Below are 18,801 nucleotides of genomic sequence, written 5' to 3' on the forward strand. Positions count from 1 at the left end.
AGTCCCCTCTAGACAGAAGCTGTTCGCCACCAGCGGACGTCGCGGGTTCAGCAAGAGCAGACACCACGCCGGCCGTAGAACACGAGCTCGCCCAGACCCGAGAACACCGGCCTCTGCTGCCACAGGGGCTGGGACGGAAGGCCCACGGAGGGCCACAGGCTTTCTCCTCTGTCCCCGGGCTGCATCCCTGCCCCCAGAGAGACATCTTTACCAGAGCTCGACACTCGGCTCTGGGACCCCTGCGTGGGTGGGCGACACGGGCTTCCCCTGAGTTCTGCGTCCCCACGGTTCTACTCGGGCGCTCCGATGGGTGCCTCCCCCTGCCGGCCCAGCCCCGTCCGCTGCCCGTGAAGCATCATGTCAGGGCCTGGCTTGGCTCTTCTGCCTCAGGACACGCACCGTGGTGTGGACCACCTGGACGGACCCACCTCTCCGGCCCGGGAGGACCCCTCCCTTTGGGTTGGCTGAACCCTACACCTACCAGCAAAGCGGGATGAAAGGTCAGGAAGTCAAAGCACCCCGGTCCCCAAAACAAAGTCCCTGGTGGCACTGAAATGACAGAGACATTTCATCCTCCTCGATCTCGGGGCAAGGCTTCCGAGGCGCGCACCAGAGCTGTCCAGGACCCCTCCTGGCGGGCGCCCCGGCCCACCGACCCTCAAGGGCACAGGAGGTCCAGGGCCAGGCTGTGGAGGCGCTCCTGGGGGGATGTTGTCCCCTACACCCTGAACGACACCCTTATCACGGCCTTCGCCACGACACGATGATCATCTGCAAGTGTGACTCAGGAGCACGAGGACAGAGACAGGATCTTACTCATGTTTCTACAGAAAAACTGCACAGTGCCAGGACAAAATCAATGTGCCCCCACCTGACGCACGATAAATTTCACCCAGAAAATACAATTTTTCCAAGTGTGGGTTTATTTCAAAATTGTAAAGATTTATATATTATTTTTTATTACATATAATAAGCAGTTTTTAGTTTAAAGTAAAAACTTTCACATTTAAAAATTTAAAAAAAGAAAAATGTAGGCATTTTTAAAGAGCCAAAAAAGCTTGGAGCATAGGTTTATCCTTAAATATTCACATCTTAAATGCTACTTAGAAAGGATTAAAAAACTCACGAAAAATCATTTACAGTTGGCAATGATTAAAAACGCCTTATTTGGGGGAAGGACATGTTAATGACACATAATGACTTTCACGTTACATTTAACAGTTGAATCAAACCAGTACACAGAATGGTCTTCACCCGTCGAAGCAGCTGTTTGGGGAAGTGAACAGAACAGCGACTCTCCAATGCTTTCTTGGAAGAGTGACTGATTTTCAGCTTATGAGAGAAGAACAGCATTTAATTACCGCATCCCTGGTGGGAAAAAAAAAAGAGAGAAAACAATGTAACAATCGGCCTTCAATAAGACCATGTTGGAGAAAACATTCCTGCCAAGAGACAAACGCACGGTCACCTCTTTACACCCGGAGCCGCTAAACATTCCCCAACGAAAACCCTGCTGGGCATCGCCTGAACTCAGGAACCGAATCTTGAAAATAATGTTTCAGGGTCCATCGACTTTAGTTACTCTTTCCTGGCACATACGCTAACCTCAGTATAAAGAAACAGGTGCAAACACCAAAAATAACCTAACAAAAGAATTTTTAAAGAGAAATAATGAAGTGGATTTAGAAAGCAGAACGTCTGTAGCGACACCCACAGAATTCTAAAGAAATATTCACGCTGACTCCGTCGCCTCTCACACTTTCTCGCCAACATGGCTTGTTTCAACTATGACTCGTTTCCATTCGCTAGAAGTCACTCTCTGTATACGGGTTGTTAGAAGCAGGCGCCGACGAACCAGGAATTCTGAGCACATTCTGTGTGCGGCCCCCAAAGGCAGGGGTGGCGCGTGGCTTTGGGCGGCCGCGGCTTCGAGCTCAGGCTCGCCGGGCGGGACATCGCTTCTAGGCGACCCTTCCCGGAGCGGAGAGGCGGCAGCGCAGATCCCGGCTGGGTCCTGAGGACAGACTGGCCGGCAGCTCCCAGCCGGGGCGGCCCGCAGTCCCTCGCCCCACAGCCTGCCCGCCGGGAGCGGACCGTGTCTGCTGGTCCTCCCTGAAAGCCCGCATCCAGCAGAACCGGCCACCGGAGATGGGGTAAAAACGGAATTTCTACAGTCTCCTTCCTTGTTCACAGGAGGCATACAATTTTGCTGTTTCCTATGTCACCTGTTTCCAGATTTTAGAAAGAAATGAAGCTGTTCCTCAACAGAGTTTTCTTCTGGACTGGTCAGGTGTAAGACTACGGTGAGTTTGTTTTTCTTCCACAACTGAATGAGGCCGTTTCCCGGGAGGAATGCAACAAGACGGCGGTTCCTCTTGACGCAGCAAGTGTGTTTCTGCCGGCTTAAACGCCTCCGTATCCCATGTCGTCTGCTCACTTTATCTTTAAGGCAGAATTTGTTTTGCTGGTGTCTCTACGTCCCGCGTCCTGAGTGCGTGTGTCATGGAACCATCAGCAATTTCCTACCTGCAAAGGCCCAGGTGGCAAAAACAGCCCCCAGCCGCCTGCTGCACGCGTTCCCAGTGGCCTCACCGTATGGCAGACTACTACTCATCTTACTTAAAAAATAATTTCTTTGGGGGAAAAAAGTCAAAGTTCACAAAAAAAACAGCCTTTACATCACATTTTAATGTGCATCTGCTAAATCCGTGTATTTGTGCAGAGACTATTAGAGGACCAGAAGCAGCAGCCTCACCTTGCATACGGGATGTAGGACAGGCTGTACCTGCAAGAAAAGTTCACAGATGTTGAGACCGTCTGCACACCGTTCCTCTGAGAGCCAAGGGACCCTACTGCCACACCACAGAAAATACAGCTACTGGATACTGTGCGGCAATCCTCCCAGTAGGACCCCAGACCCCCAGACAGGCAGGAACCGCACTGGCCAGGCAGGAACAGCATCAACCAGGCACGGATTAAAGATGCAAATGACTGTGCCCCACACCCCACCTCCTGCACTAACCCTCCGGGCCCCTGCCGCCTACTGAAGTCTGAGCTGGGGATACTAGAAATGACCCTGGTTTTGTTTTAGTAAAAACCGTAAGATACCTGGGGATAAACTACATTCTCCCTCAGGGAGTAAGGTCATTAAGTACCACTGAGGCAATAGAAAAACCAACATATTACAGAAAAAGCCACAGAATCTGGCTGAAACCAGCCACGGTTCACGGAAACAGCAAGCCCACAGGTGCAGAAGCGCATGCGGTCCCCGACAGGGCCCCAGCCATCGGTGGAGGGAGACCCGGGGCCAGAGCGGAGACTGCTCTCAGGGGGATGGAAGACGGCCACTCGGGGGGAACGGGCGCACTCTTGGTGAGAGCAGACAATGAGCTCTAGTGAGAAGGGGACGGACTCCAGAAACGCCTGAGTCAGGAAGGACACGGAGGCGTGTGGGGCGGGGCTCATCCGATTCGAGCCCCCTGCACTGGGCCCCTGACGCAGTGGGACTGGGTGCTTGCCTGAGCGGCACGTGAGCAGGGCGCAGGGGTGCCACAGAGGGCCCGTGGGAGGCAGCCGGGGACACGTGCGCAGCAGGATCTACAGCTCCTGCAGCGGACTTCCCGAGCCACCTAAACGTGGATTTTTTTTTTTTTTCCAATAAATACCTGGGGAACTTTTTTGTGGGGGATTTGCAACCATTTGGAAAACCTCGCAGATGAACCACATGGCCTAGGAAGCCCTGAATGAGTTACGAAGCAGGCCTGGCTGAGAATGCAGTGCGTAAGACAGAGAACACGGGCTGCACGGCCTGGAGTCACCAGCAGCCTCTCCGTGGGGGGCTCCAGGCAGTCAAAGCTTACACACAGGTGTTCCACGAGGCGGGGGACCAGCCCCTCAGCCCCGAGGTGAACAGCTGACCGTCCTCACTGATGAGTCCGATGGGACCGCGCCAGGTGTGACAGGTCCCCAGTTAGCAGAAGGAAATCGACTCTGTAAGTACTCAGCCGTACGGCGCAAAGGGAACAGTCACCAGCGTCGTCCAGGGCTGCTCCCGGGACAGCCTCCCTTCTAAGGACTCACATGGCATCGGCATCGCCTACACCCCTCACCGTTTCTCTCCCACGTACCCAGCAGGCAGCAAGCGCATCACGGTGTAAGCGAGCCGGCCCAGCAGCCCCACCAAGGTGACCCCCACCCCTCCACAGCCCCGGCTCCGGCAACTGATGGGTGACCGGCGAGTCCCCAGGGACACAGCACAGATCTCACCCATCTGACCTCGAGGGAGGCCCAGCCTCCAGGGCGCAGCCTTCACCCGGGACAGCCTCCCGACGTCCCCAGGCTCAAAGCCTTGAACAAACAGCTCATCACCGCTTAGGGAACGTTAACGCTCGCACCAGGGAGACTTACCAGGTCATGGACAAGAACTGCAATATGCAGAATAATAAGGCCAGGCCCTTTCTGTGCCACTAGCAACAGCAAAAACAGAGAAAGACAAGTTAAGAGTTTTTAAAAATATTTTTCGCAAATTCAATTTCTCCCCTTCAAAATGCAGACAATGGCTTCGTTTACTTTAAGTTTTGGTACAACAGTTTTTTGGCATTTTTTTAAGATATTTTTATTTGGGTGCGTGGGTGGCTCCGTTGTGAAGCGTCGGTCTTTGGCTCAGGTCATGATCCTGGGGCCGTGGGATCGAGTCCCGCATGGGTCTCCCTGCTCAGCGGGGCGCCTGCTGCTCCTTCTCCTTCTGACACTCCCCTGCTCGAGCTCTCACTTTCTCTCATTCTCTCTCAACTAAATAAATCTTTATTTTAATTAGATTTCATTTAAATTTAATTAAGTTCAAATTAAAATTAAAATTTAATTAAATTTTAAGTTTAAAATTTAATTAAATTTTAAAATCTCTGTTTTAAATTACCTCGAGTCCCCGAGGTAACTGTGGGGGGGGCGCATTAGGGCCCCGTGTCCAGGTCGGCCGCACCCCCCCAGCAACAGTCAGGGCCACTGTCCTCGGCGGGGCTTCCGCGCATCACTCCTGCTCTCGCTCCTGGAGCTCGTTCCGGAAGCAAAGCTGCGCTACTGCAATCTCCCGGAATAACGTAAAATGAACAGTTTCTGCGTTAAAGTGGCCGGTCTCTGGGATTCCTTGTCCATTTGTATTTCTGTGTGTTCACCTCTTTATCGTCCACTGCCTACCAAACAATAGGCGGTTAGACCACCCCTGAGCCAGGCATCAGCGCCCCACACGGGCGTACGAGTACAGGTTAAGAGCGTTCTTTGGCGAAATCGTTGAGAAATGAGGTAGAAGCACTGTCACATAATGCGAGCTTAGTCCTCACATCCCCCAAATTAACACTTTTGATGGAACAGTCCTAAGACATGTGCTACACTACTCTTCTCTGAGGCGTGCGGTTTCTTGATAGCTCAGAACCACTGCAACTCCCTGCGGGAAGCAGACGGGGCGGGAGGTTCCTACAAGGACGACCCCGAGCCCAAGAAGCGAGCGGGACTGGATGCCGCCGTTTCCTGCTAACAAGGAGCTACCGCCCTGCCTCAGGAGGCACAAGGCTAATTTAACTTCTTGTGCCCCCCACCCTTTTTAAAGTGATGTTCATCTTTTTAAAAATTAATTAAGTCATCTCCACTCCCAACGTGGGGCTCCAACTCATGACCCCGAGATCAAGCGGACGCTCTTCCAACGGAGCGAGCCAAGGACCCCTTTCGCCTCCTCCAGCTCATTTGTTTTGGTTTCTCATGAGCTTCAACATCTTGTGACTCAAAACGCACTCCGGCACCCCAGCATCCTCTGCCTCGGGGTGCAGCGCGGCGCGGCCAGCGAGCACAGCAGACGCAGAAAACGCCCCCAGCAGGAGCCTCTCGGGGCCTGGGAGCGGGGAGAGCAGCTGGGCCTTCTGCCCTAAAAGCGAGTCTGAACCCCCCTGTCCGCTCTGGACAGCAGGGTTACTGCCCAGTCTAGCCACGAAGCTGACGTTCCCGCACACAATCTTAGGGACCCCCCACCTCTGGGGGTTTCAGACACCAGACCCTGAGCCCCTGGGACGACGGCGTGGCGACACAGGCCCGGCGGGGGGAACTTACCCAAAGAGCAGCGCACAGGGTGAATATGAAACAGAGCTAGAGGAAAGGAGAGAAAAACAGCAAGTGAGAGCCCTTCCGAGAGCTGACCTGCACTCGCTGGCACGCGTCACGAAGCGAGGACCGAACCCAGGACACGGCCGCTCCGGCTGTACGGACTCAGGGCCGAGTCCGGGACTTCCCGTCTGGGCCGCAGCGATCCTGGGCAAACCACCAGCACCGAGTAAGTAGCCACTGATCAAACCAGCAGACGGGACGTTTGAGGACGGAGACCAGCTGCTGATTTTTCACTTCTTTTAAGTCTTATGTAACTAACATCCCGTGTTCCACCAGCTTCGGGTGTACGGGACAGGGGTTCGACACTGGCACGCACGACTCGGTGCTCATCACGACAGCCCGGCTCTTCATCCCTGGATGACGGCTGTTCTGGCGAGGGCTGACGTCACTGTTTAGTGACAGAGTACTGCAACAGGCACTTAGCACAACCGGGAACACCTGGAAAATTCTACTTTATTTAACTTGACATAAGGCATCTACTGTAACGATTTTCACACCAAAGATGACACCATCACTCCATGTCCCCGTGTCCCTCCAGGAGGCAGAGGAGTGACAGCAACGGTGACAAGCAGGAGGCTGACAGGCACAGGCCTGCGTGACATAGCAGCCCTGACCCTCTGGGTGATCAATCAGTCGTCTGCTCTCACCTTCACTTCTCTGCTCTTGAAAACGAGGACGGCGTCCGCCGAGCTGCTCTAGAGCGCAACGGCGGTGAGCGGATCAGAACCTGTCGTGGGCCCACGTGAGGGGGGCACTGAGAAGACAGGCAGGTGCCAGTCGCCGCGTCACTGTCCGACTTGGCACGAGTTACGTCAGCAGCAAACCTGAGCACGCAGGACACTCGGCTGGAAACGTCATGACTCAGGCCACCACCAAAGTTACGTCCTGTTAACACTTAATGGTCTCTCCTGGGAAACAGTCTGTGTTTCTGAATGTCTGACAGCCTTCCCAACCGTCTGCTTATCTGCGTAGAGAACGTCACTAAGACGGCTTCCAGGAGATCCGGAACAAAGCCCATCTCCACAAACCCCGAGTAAAATACAAACGTCTCCCCGTCCAACAGCACTGGCTTCGGTAACCCACACAAAGCTGAATACTAATATGCTGCTATGCATGTGAATACAGGAAATGAAAAATAACTGGAAAAATTAGAAAAACGGTAATAAGATATGACGAAGCGGAAGAAGGACATGAATGAAGAGTCCAGCTAAAAAGGATTTATTTCCTTTCCTCTGCTGCCGAGCCTCCCACGCGTTAGGGCGGAAACCATTCCCTGACCACACATCTGCCAGCAGGAGCTGTTTCAAAGCCTCCTGGCGTTACAAGGACACACGAGCTGATGCTGACTCCTAAGTTCAAGAACGTGCTGAAGAGAAATCTTCGAGAGACACAGACAAGCCCATCAGGAGCCAGGCGCTCACTGGAGAGAGGGACACTTGCATTCCTTGGCCCACGATACCCAAAACATCAGCCAAGAACCCAGAATGCGTGACATGCAAACCTAACCACAAGCCCATGCCTGCCCCGGTTTAAACACAGATCCCGAATTTAAGAGCGAGGACCTGACGGCCACGCACGAGACCCAGCAGGTGATGAACGGCATCCTGAAAGGCACGGCTCAGGCCGCGCTGCCGGGACTACAACAGTCACACGGGGAAGGGACAGAAGCCAGACGACGGCTACCTGGATGAAGCCTAGCGTCCCTGAGAGAAGAGACGAACCGCCTCCGGGGAGCCCTGTGTCCCAGCCACCCCCTCCGAAGAGCACACAGGAGCCTCTGTCATGAGGCGCTCTCTGGGGCTGGGAAAGGACCACCTCCACGTTCAACACTCAGAGCTCCGACGGCAGGTACATGCTGCAGAAAGGAGCACTGCGCAAGTCAGTCGATGTAAGTAACGCTGGATCCTCGACTCCTGAACACACAGCCTGAGGGCAGGGTCATTACGCGCAGTAAGAGAAATTTCAGAGTACGCATGTAAGGAAGCAATCATCTGCCAGATGATAACGCAAAAACCCCTTCTCTAAGTTGAATTTTCATCATCTACTTACAATCATAATAATTGTTGCGAGCAATCTCGTTGTCTCAAACATCTTCTTCAGCTGCTTCACGGGTCCCATCAGAAAGCAGGTACTTAAAAAAGAGAACAGAGTACGTACCATTTGAAACAAACAGGAGAACCAAGGCATGAATCTACTACTTCGGCTACATAAACATAAACCCTTTAAACAAAGGACATCTTACGTTGGTTTACTAATAACAATCTCTCACTAAATCAGTTGTATTTTTCCTTAACATTAAAAGGAAACTTTCTTTAAAACCTTAGTACTTTATCTTTTTTTAATGAAGCTCTAGGCCCAACAGGGCTTGAACTCGTGGCCCCCAGATCAAGAGTCACATGGTCTACCGACGCAGCCAGGCAGAGGCCCCGGAGAGGAGCCTGACTGGGCATCCTAGGACCCACCATGGTCTCTCACAAGGTCTCCCGAGGGTGACTTCAGAGCTCCCGCTGAACGCAATGCCGAGGCCGTCCCGTGCCCACAGGTTGTCCACTCCCGATCTGAGCCCATTCAGGCACTGGCCCTCCTCACCCCTGCACGCTACTGACCGGAAAAACACTACACGACCCCCAAATAATGGTCAGGGGGAAGCCCCCAACAGCAACACGACCTAAAACCGCTGGGCTGGGCTCTGCTCCGCTGGGAGCCTGAAGGAGCAGCTCTGCAGGCTCGAGCCCAGAAAACCCCGAGCTCGGCCTCGGCTCACGCAGGTTCACCTGACTACCTCTGATCCAGAAAACTCCTGAGGAGACAGAAGGCCACCTCCGAAAACTCAGTGTACACAAACCCAGAACAACTTCTCCAGCAGACGTCAACACTCCCAAACTGGGCACCGAGATCCTCAGAGGGGGGTTCCCACGCCCCAATCCCACACGATCCGGGCAGGCTGGCGCCCCTCGCCTCTGATCTCCCTGCTCAGCACCACACCCGGAGGACCTCCAGTCCGGCCCCCGCCCTCCGAGACGGTGCTTCCCACGCAGGGACCAGAGCGCAGCCCCAGGAGCCGGGGTCTGGAGGATGGTCTGGTAGAGAGCCTGGCGGTCACCTTACTGGGCACATCACGGGGTGGTGACTCACCCTCTCTGGGCCATAAAGCGGGGGTGATAACAGCGCCCACTTCAGACACTGGAGTAGCAGACGGAAGCACTTACAAGTGCCCTGAAGGCTGGCTATTCCCCCTGTTCCCACGCCACGACGCCTCTGGCACACGGTACCGAACGAACATCGGTCTCGCGGCTCCAGAAGCCATGCCACTCGGGCGCTGTCTCCTGGAAAGGAACTGGCGCCGGCACAGCAGACCCGGAGGAGCCCGACTTCTGTACGCACCTGGCAAGCGCGGCGAGATTTCCAAAGGTATAAAACACCGCAAACAGCTTTATGCCACCAGGAAGCCACAGCAATCCGGTCCCCTGAAAGTTTTACCATTTTGAAAGTTTTACCATTGTAATAGCATAAAATATAACCACGCTACAGTAAAAACAGTAAGATCATACAATAAACTACAGTTTAAGTAAAAATGGACTAGCCGGGTCTCTACTTACATCATTTTAAAGACAGTTAATTGTCATTGTTATTTGCCAAGTGGACTCTTCTGACTGTTTTGCACGTGAGTGTCCACAACTTACCCACAGCGGAACGTTCCCTACACGTGGGCGTGCATCTCACCCTACGTAAAGTAATATTCTTTATACACCGCGAGTTCAAGTTAACACATTACAATTGCTGGCTCTGCAGCTTTCTACACACACTGATTTTTTCTTAAAAAAAATTATTTTCATAACCTGTAGCCCCCCACCCCCAGTAAATGCTAATTTCGGCATCTCTGTATTGCCCTCTAGCCCTTTCTGTCCAGTAACCACGTTCCCCTGGACACAGTCCGGCAGCAGCCCGGAGTGCAGGCTGCTCGTTGGAGGACATGGGATTGATTAGCAGGGCCGAGAACAGAAGTCATCGGGCGACAGGAGGCTGTAACTCACCAGGACAGAGAAGAAAATGCCGCATACGAAGCAGATGGCGAACCACTTCAGCCTGGTGTTGAAGCTGAGGGACGAGGCGTCCAGGACCTAAGGAAGGGAGGGGAATCAGTACGCGCCCTCCTGGCACAGTCCACTTCGCGACGTCGTGCAGCGGGAGGGCAACACCCGAGCCTGTCCGCGGAATCTGTTTGCTTGTGCCTGCTGCACGTCACGTGAGAACGCTACGACCACCCCCCCCAGGCTGTAAAGGGAGATGTGAGCACGACGTGGGGTGAAGGACCGTCTCGGGGCACCGCTGTTCCCTCTGCCGGTGGGATGACAGGTGTGCCCACGGCTCTGTGCTCCTGGTTTCAACAGCCCTTACCTGCAGGACAGCAGACACACCCCAACATGGATGAAATGACAGACGTAGGATACATACCATAAAATACTCAACGACTAAAAAAATCAGGGGAAGATGAAACAAGATCACAAGATCAGCAAAATGTGGGGCACGGCTGAGCCTGCGCCCCGGGCGCACAGGGCTCACCACGCCACTGTCCCTACCTGAGGCCGTGCAGGAGAGGCCCCCAAGTACAGAGCCTGAGACAGGGGTTCTGATGCTTGAACTGCTCTGGGCACAAACCCTGAGGGGAGTGAGAGGAGCTGAAGGGGAAGGGGAGGGATCATGTGGTTTCAGCTGGTGTTCAGCTCGGGCCTGGGCTGCCAATGCCGCCTGATGCAGGGGGCCAGCCTTCCGGAACCCACCTCCTGCCAGCTGGCCACGGGCTGTCGGCAGAGTGGGGGTGCCTGCAGGAGGGCACGGCTGTGGGCCTGAGGCGGATGCATACACCTGCCTCATGAGGGGGACCTGGGCAGCCACTGGTCGTGTCTGCCACCAGACACATAACTTCCATGTATTATAAAAAGTTCACCTAAAACCAACTCAGGAAAGCCCTAGGTACACCCTCAACCATTATTAAAAAAACAAAATATATTTTTTTTAAATGATCATTTATGCTAGAGCAACAGCATTGCTATATGCAAACTGTAACCAAATTACGTGGGCAGAGTGGAAATCACCGGGCTCGCCTTCTACAGTAATCCAGACACAGCTGTGGACACGCTCAGGTTTCTAATTACACTCAGGACTTATTTCCCAATGAAGCTGAAAAAGTATCAGCAATGGTCATTTCAGAAAACTAGAAATACATATTAAGAAGTTCGTATTTTAAAAAAAGAAGTTTATATCAAAACTTAATTTCTAACTTATATTACCACAAATACTTAAAAATAAGATCATGTGCTTAGAACGTATTTCAAGAATAATGAAGCAAAAACAAAATTTCTTTGCAAAGGCTCAAAAATACCTTTTGCTACATTCCTTACCTCAACCAATTAACCTGGGAATCCTTGCGCAGCATGAAAAGTAGATAAAAATAATTAAAGACTGTAAGTACAACAAATATCACTTAATGCATTTTAAGTTGTTTTTTAAAATCTGCTTTGACTCACGTTCTCTTTTCCTGCAATGTCAGCCATTTAGAGCAAAACTACTGTTCCGTGTTAAACAAAGAACAGACTTGCCTATGAAAATCTCCAAATGTCACGCATTCTGACCAGGAGGAGGGGCCCTGTCGCGTCTCCACTCCACGGAGCAGCACGGACCCCACGGACCGCTCACGGTGCAGGAGCCCGCGGCCGGCGCGCCCACGCCAGCCCCCGGGGAAGCCGGACTGGGAACCGGGCAGCGAGAGAGCTGTGATGTGGGAACCAGTTGACAAGTTCAGGTCACCCCACCGTTCCCAAGCTCACTGCCGGTTTTCGAGAGCCAGTTGGTGCTTCTCTCGGACTGCTCACGTACGGACTTGTAGGTGTTCCCTCTTATTACCATCTTCCAAGTGACGATCGCCAAAAGGCAACAAGTTATTTCCATTTGTAAAAACGCAATATTCAACCCACAAGCAAATGACTCGCCTTGTGGTTTGCCTGCTGTCCAGGACACAGAAACAAACCAGATTCCCTACCTCGCGCCGGGAAGAGCGCGCCGAGCGCGCCAGAACGGAGCCCGAGGAGCCCGGACGGCCCGCCCCCTGCAGCAGAAGGCATTTGGGTGCGTCTTTCTGGCCCAAGCACCATCAGGAAGGAGCCCAGCAAAACCAGCAACTGTGCTGACTTCGTAAAGGTCGTCTCAAAGAAGAAATACGCATGGACGCGGGCACCAAGGACTCATTTGTTATCAAGGCAGAGGCAGCGGGTGCCTGGCTAGCTCCGTCCGTTAAACATCTGACCTGCTTTCGGCTCAGGTCCTGATCTCAGGGTTGTGGGATCGAGCCCCACGCCGGGCTCTGCGCTAGCGGGGAGTCTGTCGAGACTCTCTTCCCCTGCCTCGGCCCCTCCCCCTGCTCGCCTGCTCACTTACTCGCTCTCAAAATAAATAAAAATCTTCAAAAGTAACTAGAGGCCACCTGGGTAGCTCAGCTGGTTTAACATCTGCCTTCGGCTCAGGTCATGACCCCACAGGGTTCTGGGATCAAGTCTCGCATTGGATTCCGAGCTTAGCGGGGAGCCTGCTTCTTCTCCCTCTGCCTGCCACTCCCCCTGCTTATGCTCTCTCAAATAAATAATAAAATCTTGAAAATAAATAAGTAAAAATAATTAGAAAAACTAAACAAAGGAAGAGGAAGCAAAAAGCAAGCCTCCGGTCAGCAGGAGAGACCCTGCCCTTCTCCGGCGCCCTCTCCCTGCTGCCGTGAACGGCACTCCCGGGGAGCCAGAACACGACTGATGAAAAAAATATTAGTTAGAAAACATCTCCGGGGTCGGGCTCTCTGCTCAGCAGGGAGCCTGCTTCCTTCTCTCTCTCTCTGCCTGCCTCTCAGTGTACTTGTAATTTCTCTCTGTCAAATAAATAAATAAAATCTTTAAAAGAAAACATCTCCGCAGCAGCAGCAGCATTACGGACGAGAGAATGACCCCATGGCCCGGCGGACACTCGCGTCTCTCCTAGAGCTGGAGAAGCCAGGAGAGCCCCCGATCACACGGCGGCAGCTGTCTCGGCAGAGCCTTGCTCCGCAGCCGCCAGCACTTGGGATAGCGGGAACGCGGTGGGCCTTCAGCTACCGAACACCACGACCGCGGTCCTCGCTCAATGGGACGGTGGTGTCGAGAGAGGTAATGACCAGCGACCAGGAGCTCCGGGAGCAGGTGCGCACAGACGCTCTCCCGCGGGATGGTCGCCCCACCACCTCGGTGCCCGGCTGACTCGGTGTCCTCTGTGACCCGCAGGCCCTCCTCCCTCCCGTCCCCTACTGCTCTCCTGTCACGTGCTCTCACTTGCGACCTCCGCAGACAGGTCCTACCCCAGATCCTGGCAGAGTCTTGGATGACTCCAACACCCACACGGACAGCCGGGCCTTCTGCTCCTTGTCCCTCATCTCCACGGGCTCTGCCGTCCACCACACTCAGTGACCCGGGCCACTCACACTCCCCGAAATCACCCCATGCCCAAACTTCGAGCTGCTGCTCTTGGGCCTTGATGTCCCCCTGGTGGCACGCGGATCCAACGGCTCGTGCCTGGACTGCCCTGCAGCCTCGGGGTCCACCGGTCCTTCTCTCCTTTCGGCTGAAACACAAGCTCCATCAACGCAGACATGTAGACCCCCTTCTGCTGCATCCACCTGGCCCAACGCCACGACTCGAGCCCGCGTCCTCTTCCTCTGGCCGGTCGGGCGGCAGCACGGGGGATCGTAACCAGGTCATCGCCACCTCCCCACAGGCCCTGACGACGCTTGCCTGGCGACCCGCCACGGGGGCCCGACCGGCACCGGCAGGCACCCGCCTTCTTCCTCCACAGCCCATGAGCTATTTCAAACCTCCGGGCGTAGCCCTGACAGTCTCTGTGTGCGCAGCGTCCCTCCTCCGCCCCGAAAACACAGACCCCTGACGTGGCCGTGCCCACGGCTCACTTCCAGCAACCCCCGAGCCCCGCGCAAGCCCCTCTGCCCTTCCTTCCCGCGCATGTCCGCAGAGGGGCTGAGCTCAGTGCGCCCTAGAGCCCAGCCCCCCGACCTTCTCAGGGAACACGCAGTATCCCCTACTCTGCCGTCTCCAGAGTGACCCCCATTCTCTCCCTGAGACCGCCCCCACCAACCTGCCCGCGCCATCACGCCTCTTCCAGCTTAAAGAAAAAGCTCACTTGATTTCAGCCTCGGGCCTCCGCTCACTCATCGCTCAGCAAACACTGCGGTGCTCCTGGGGCCTGTCCTCGGGGCTGAGTCGTCCGGCCCTCCGCGCGCCCTCCTCCCTGACTCAGGCTCCATCAACCTGCCCGACCCTTGGGTGGGGGGCTCCCCCGACAGGAAGCGCACCGCCAACTGGGCCCAGAGCCCGGGGGCAAACGGCACAGAGGGAAGCCAGCCCCCCCTCGCGTCTGGCCTCTTGCTCCTCCGGCCACGGAAAGCAGTCCGAGGCACAACTGGCCCTGCCATTTTGGCCGACTGCTTTTTTTCTCTTAAGATTTTACTGACTTCCTTATTTGAGAGAAAGCGAGAGAGCACGAGTGGGCACACAAGCAGGGGGAAGGGCAGAGGGAAAAATCACAGGCAGACGCCCTGCAGAGCAGGGAGCCCAACACGGGGCTCGAACCCAACATCCCAGGACCCTAACATGAGCCTAAGTCAGACGCTTAACAGACTGAGCCACCTGGGCGCCCCAACCCATTGCTTTAAATCGGCTGCTCTGACCCTGACTGCCGGCAGCTGAGTGGGACGCTGGTGACACAGCTGCGAGCGTGGTAAGGTGACTGTCCTCACACCTGTGAATGCCCAATTCTAGCACCTCGGGGGCCATGTGTGCACAGGGAGGACTTCAGCAGGTCCGAGCGTGGAGGGCAGGGCGGGAGGGGCTCCCGAAGCTGGATCTGGAGGCTTGCTAAAGGCCTCTGCGGAGGTGCCTCAAAGAGACAGCAGACAGAAGTGGGGACATCAGAGGGACAGCGCCCTCTCCTCCCGTGACACCAATCTCCCCTTAGGTCTCCTGGTTCCTCTCACACTCCAGAAACCGCCTGGTCACCCTTGTCGGATCCCGGCGAGAAAGAGCGCACCCAGGTTAAAGCCCAGTAGGCAAACCTTGGGAGCCAGGTTGGGGCAGCCCAGAAAAGAGAAACGGCTAAGGCGGAGGCAGCTGAGCAGAGCGTGGTTGTCCCGGGGGGACAGGGTTGAGGCGGGGAGGCATGCAGAGGGCTGGGGTGCCTCGAGCAGAGTCTGGACCTTACACCAAGGGCTCAGGAAGCCACGTGACGGATCTAGATCCTTCCACACCCGGCTCCTTCTCTCCCTCCTTCCATCTTCCCAGACACCTCACAAGGAGAGACCCTCCAACTCGCTGTTCTGCCTCTTCCCTGGCCGCCAAGTCCCCAGAGCGGGATGGAGCAGTCCCAGATCTCAGACGCATCTGGCCACCACCGTCTCCCACCTCCCCTGCTGCCTGAGCCAACCGTCCAGGCCTCTAAACCCTACCTCGTGTATGTCCTGCCACACTCGTAGGATGTCATCTGAAGGCCACCAGCAAGCTCCCTACATCCTCACTCTCTGCCCTGACAGGTCCCCGCCTCCCCTCTCTGCACTCCGGTCGCCCCTGCACTCTCGGAGCGGGGCCGCTCTTCTTAGACCCACGCGTCCTGACCGCTGGGGACAAGAAGTGGCTAGGTGAACGCCCCCCTCACTACTGTTTCCGATCCATTCCTCGGCCCCAGAAATAGCTGCCTCCAGGACCCTGCCATCACACCAGGCCCCCTGCGACTCCCCCTCCCTGCGGTCACCACCATCCCCTAGGTCACCGCCTTCACCGCCCCCCTCCCAGATCACACGTCTTGCTCTTCTAAGGGTTTGCGTCCGGCTCACTCGCATCCCTCCACTCCTATCTAACTGTAGGTCGTTTCGCCACTGGAGGAAGAAGCCGTCTAAACGACAGGACTCCTGGTTCCTCACCCTCTGTCCTCGGGCGATCTCCGCACCGTCCACCAGCCACCAAGCCCCTTATCTACAGCAAGACATGCGCCACCATCTCAACACCCTCCACGATCTCGGTTTCAAGCATCCCCCTTTCCGACCACCACCTCCTACCCTCCTGCATGCCTAGTGACCCACCCCACCGATGTCACCACGCACTCACTCTCCCTCCGCACCCCCGCACCCCTGCTGCCCTCCTATAATCACTCCTGCGTATATTCTCAGCTTCTTTGCCCTCTGCCCCCTCATGCGGTCACTGGGCGGCATCCAAACCCTGGTTAAATCCAACTCTGCCAGCCCTGCCTGCACTCCTGCTGCCGAGCAGGACCCCCACCCCAAGGTCAGGACCATTACCCACACTGGGGCTCTGTGCTGCCAACAGTCCCGGGCTGCCCCAGTCCATCCACTCCCCTGCCTATTCTCTCCAACTACCTTCGCACGTTCTTCCTGAACTTCAACGCTCACCCCCCACCCAAACTTCCACCTGGCAACTTCACGTCCCATTTCAGTGAGGACAGAATCCTCTCGTGCTCCAAGGACAGGATCTGCAGCCGCGTGCTCTCTCCCCGCTCCTCCCACGGGTCCACAGGCTCCGGCCATCCACCTGCCCAAGCATGGCCAGCCCTTCTCGGGTGCAGCTGACCCCCTCTCCGGGGATCTTCCCAACCGCCCCTGGACGGCCCTCCAGCCAAGATCCCCCCTCCTGCCTGCACCACCAGCCTCCCGTCTTCTGGGCTACTCTCAACAGCCTTCTCCCCTCCGGACTGTGGGCTCAACAAAAGGGACACTCTCCCCTTCACGTACCCCAGGCTTCGAGCTGCTCCGTGCAACAGAACTTCCTGCAATGAAACGTCCCACTCGTGTCCCGTCCTATGCAGCAACCATGAACACACGTGCCTGCCGGACACCTGAGATGCGGCTGGTGTGACCAAGAAAGGAATTTCGAATCTTACTTTCAATGAGTTTAAAGGGTAAGCGGCCGCACGTGCTCCGGCGCTGCCCTGGAGAGCGCGACCCAGCGAGTCGGGAGCTGCGGGGCCATCCCCGCCCGCGCGGGCGCCTCTCCCATCCTATTAGCGGACCCTGCGGGACCACGACCACCCGCGCGACCGCTCCCCCCGGCCCCGAAAGCAGTTCCTGTGGTGCAGCGCTGGGGGTAAACAGGACCCCGGCGCGGCCGCGGGGAGGGGCGCGTCCCGGCCTCCGCAAGCCCGGCGCTCAGCGCTCCGCTCCGGGGCCGCCAGGGGAGCGCGGCCGGCGAGCACCCGCGGGCAGGCTCCCGCCCCGCCGCGCCTCGGGGGAAGGGCACTGGGGCGAAGCGGCTGCTCGGCGCGGAACCCGCTGCCGGGGCTGCGAGCCCGAGCAGCCTCCGCCTCGCCCGTGACCCCCGCCCCCGGCCGCCGTCTCCGACAGGCCCTGCGGCGCCGCCTTCCCCGCGCGCCGCGACCCGGAGCCCGGACGCCGGCCTCCCGCGGCTGCAGAGCCCGGCGCCGCGCAGAGCCCCCGGAGAGCCCCGGGGCCCCGAGGGCCGGAGGCCGACGCGGGGTGCGGCGGGGGCTTCTGCGGACCCCACGGAGACCCGGAGCGCCCCAGCGCGCCCCGCCCGGCCCCGCCGCGGCCGCTACCTGCGCCGTCAGGCCCTGCTCCTCGTCGTCCTGGCCGCTCAGGACCCGCCGCAGCTTCTCCATGGCGCTGCTCCCCGCGCACTGGCGGCCCGGCTCGCTGGACCCCGCGCCCTCCCGGAACCCGGAACCCGGCGCCCCACGTGACCGGACATCCGGGACGCCGCTTCCGGCGCCTCCCCGCAGCGCGCGCCTGCGCGGCGGGACCCCGCCGGCCGGGCCGGAGTCTGCGCGGTCAGGCTCTGCGCGGCGGGCCGCGGGCGGCGGGCTCTCGCTGCTGCGGGCGTCCTCTCGCCCGGGTCGGGACGCTCGGCTGATGCCGTAGGACGAACGCAGGTCCTCGGGCGTGGACTCCACGCTCAGTGCCGCAGACTCGGGGCCAGTGCTCCAGACCCGAGCCCCACAGTGCGGCCCCGGCACCCAGTACGGCAGACCCGGCACGCGGTACTGCAGCCCCAGCACCCGGTGCTGCAGGACCAGCACCCGGTGCTGAAGCCCCAGTACCCAGTGCTGCAGGACCAGCACCCGGGACTGCAGCTCCAGCACCCGGGACTGCAGCCCCAGCACCCGGTACGGCAGACCCGGCACGCGGTACTGCAGGACCAGCACCCAGTACGGCAGACCCGGCACGTGGTACTGCAGCTCCAGCACCCGGTACTGCAGGACCAGCACCCGGTACTGCAGGACCAGCACCCAGTGCTGAAGCCCCAGCACCCGGTACTGCAGCCCCAGCACCCGGTACGGCAGACCCGGCACGCGGTACTGCAGGCCCGGCACCCGGTACTGCAGGACCAGCACCCAGTACGGCAGACCCGGCACGTGGTACTGCAGCTCCAGCACCCGGTACTGCAGGACCAGCACCCGGTACTGCAGGACCAGCACCCAGTGCTGAAGCCCCAGCACCCGGTACTGCAGCCCCAGCACCCGGTACGGCAGACCCGGCACGCGGTACTGCAGGCCCGGCACCCGGTACTGCAGGACCAGCACCCAGTACGGCAGACCCGG

The 18,801-nt window shown here is 57.2% G+C and overlaps 1 protein-coding gene across 2 annotated transcripts; it reads right to left on the reverse strand.

Moving 5' to 3' along the window:
- Nucleotides 1–1,142: 1,142 nt before the first annotated feature.
- Nucleotides 1,143–17,951, reverse strand: SFT2D1 (SFT2 domain containing 1). Of its 2 annotated transcripts, XM_059401408.1 has the most exons (8): nucleotides 17,800–17,950; nucleotides 10,185–10,271; nucleotides 9,535–9,617; nucleotides 8,200–8,281; nucleotides 6,097–6,132; nucleotides 4,408–4,466; nucleotides 2,756–2,785; nucleotides 1,143–1,368 (listed from the first exon to the last, which is right to left on the reverse strand). In XM_059401408.1, exons 1-8 carry the CDS (start codon nucleotides 17,860–17,862, stop codon nucleotides 1,329–1,331), a joined length of 480 nt encoding a protein of 159 aa, XP_059257391.1. In that variant the 5' UTR covers nucleotides 17,863–17,950; the 3' UTR covers nucleotides 1,143–1,328. The 2 variants fall into 2 exon arrangements, 1 of the variants encoding a protein (XP_059257391.1); XR_009404542.1 differs by lacking the exons at nucleotides 1,143–1,368; nucleotides 2,756–2,785 and adding an exon at nucleotides 4,916–5,189 and having other exon boundaries at nucleotides 4,410–4,466; nucleotides 17,800–17,951.
- Between the last annotated feature and the right edge of the window lie 850 nt (nucleotides 17,952–18,801).

This window comes from Mustela nigripes, chromosome 5 (assembly GCF_022355385.1).
Source record: "Mustela nigripes isolate SB6536 chromosome 5, MUSNIG.SB6536, whole genome shotgun sequence".
Taxonomy (NCBI): Eukaryota; Metazoa; Chordata; class Mammalia; order Carnivora; family Mustelidae; genus Mustela; species Mustela nigripes.

What these genes read in the sequence shown, in the direction of transcription:
- SFT2D1 (XM_059401408.1), bottom strand. Translation starts at nt 17,862, where the DNA reads ATGGAGAAGCTGCGGCGGGTCCTGAGCGGCCAGGACGACGAGGAGCAG. An exon ending in GCATTTTCTTCTCTGTCCTG is followed by an intron (nt 9,618 to 10,184) that starts GTGAGTTACAGC and finishes TAAAACTTTCAG; the next exon opens with GGGACCGGATTGCTGTGGCT. An exon ending in CCCTGTGCGCTGCTCTTTGG is followed by an intron (nt 4,467 to 6,096) that starts GTAAGTTCCCCC and finishes TGCTGTTGCTAG; the next exon opens with TGGCACAGAAAGGGCCTGGC.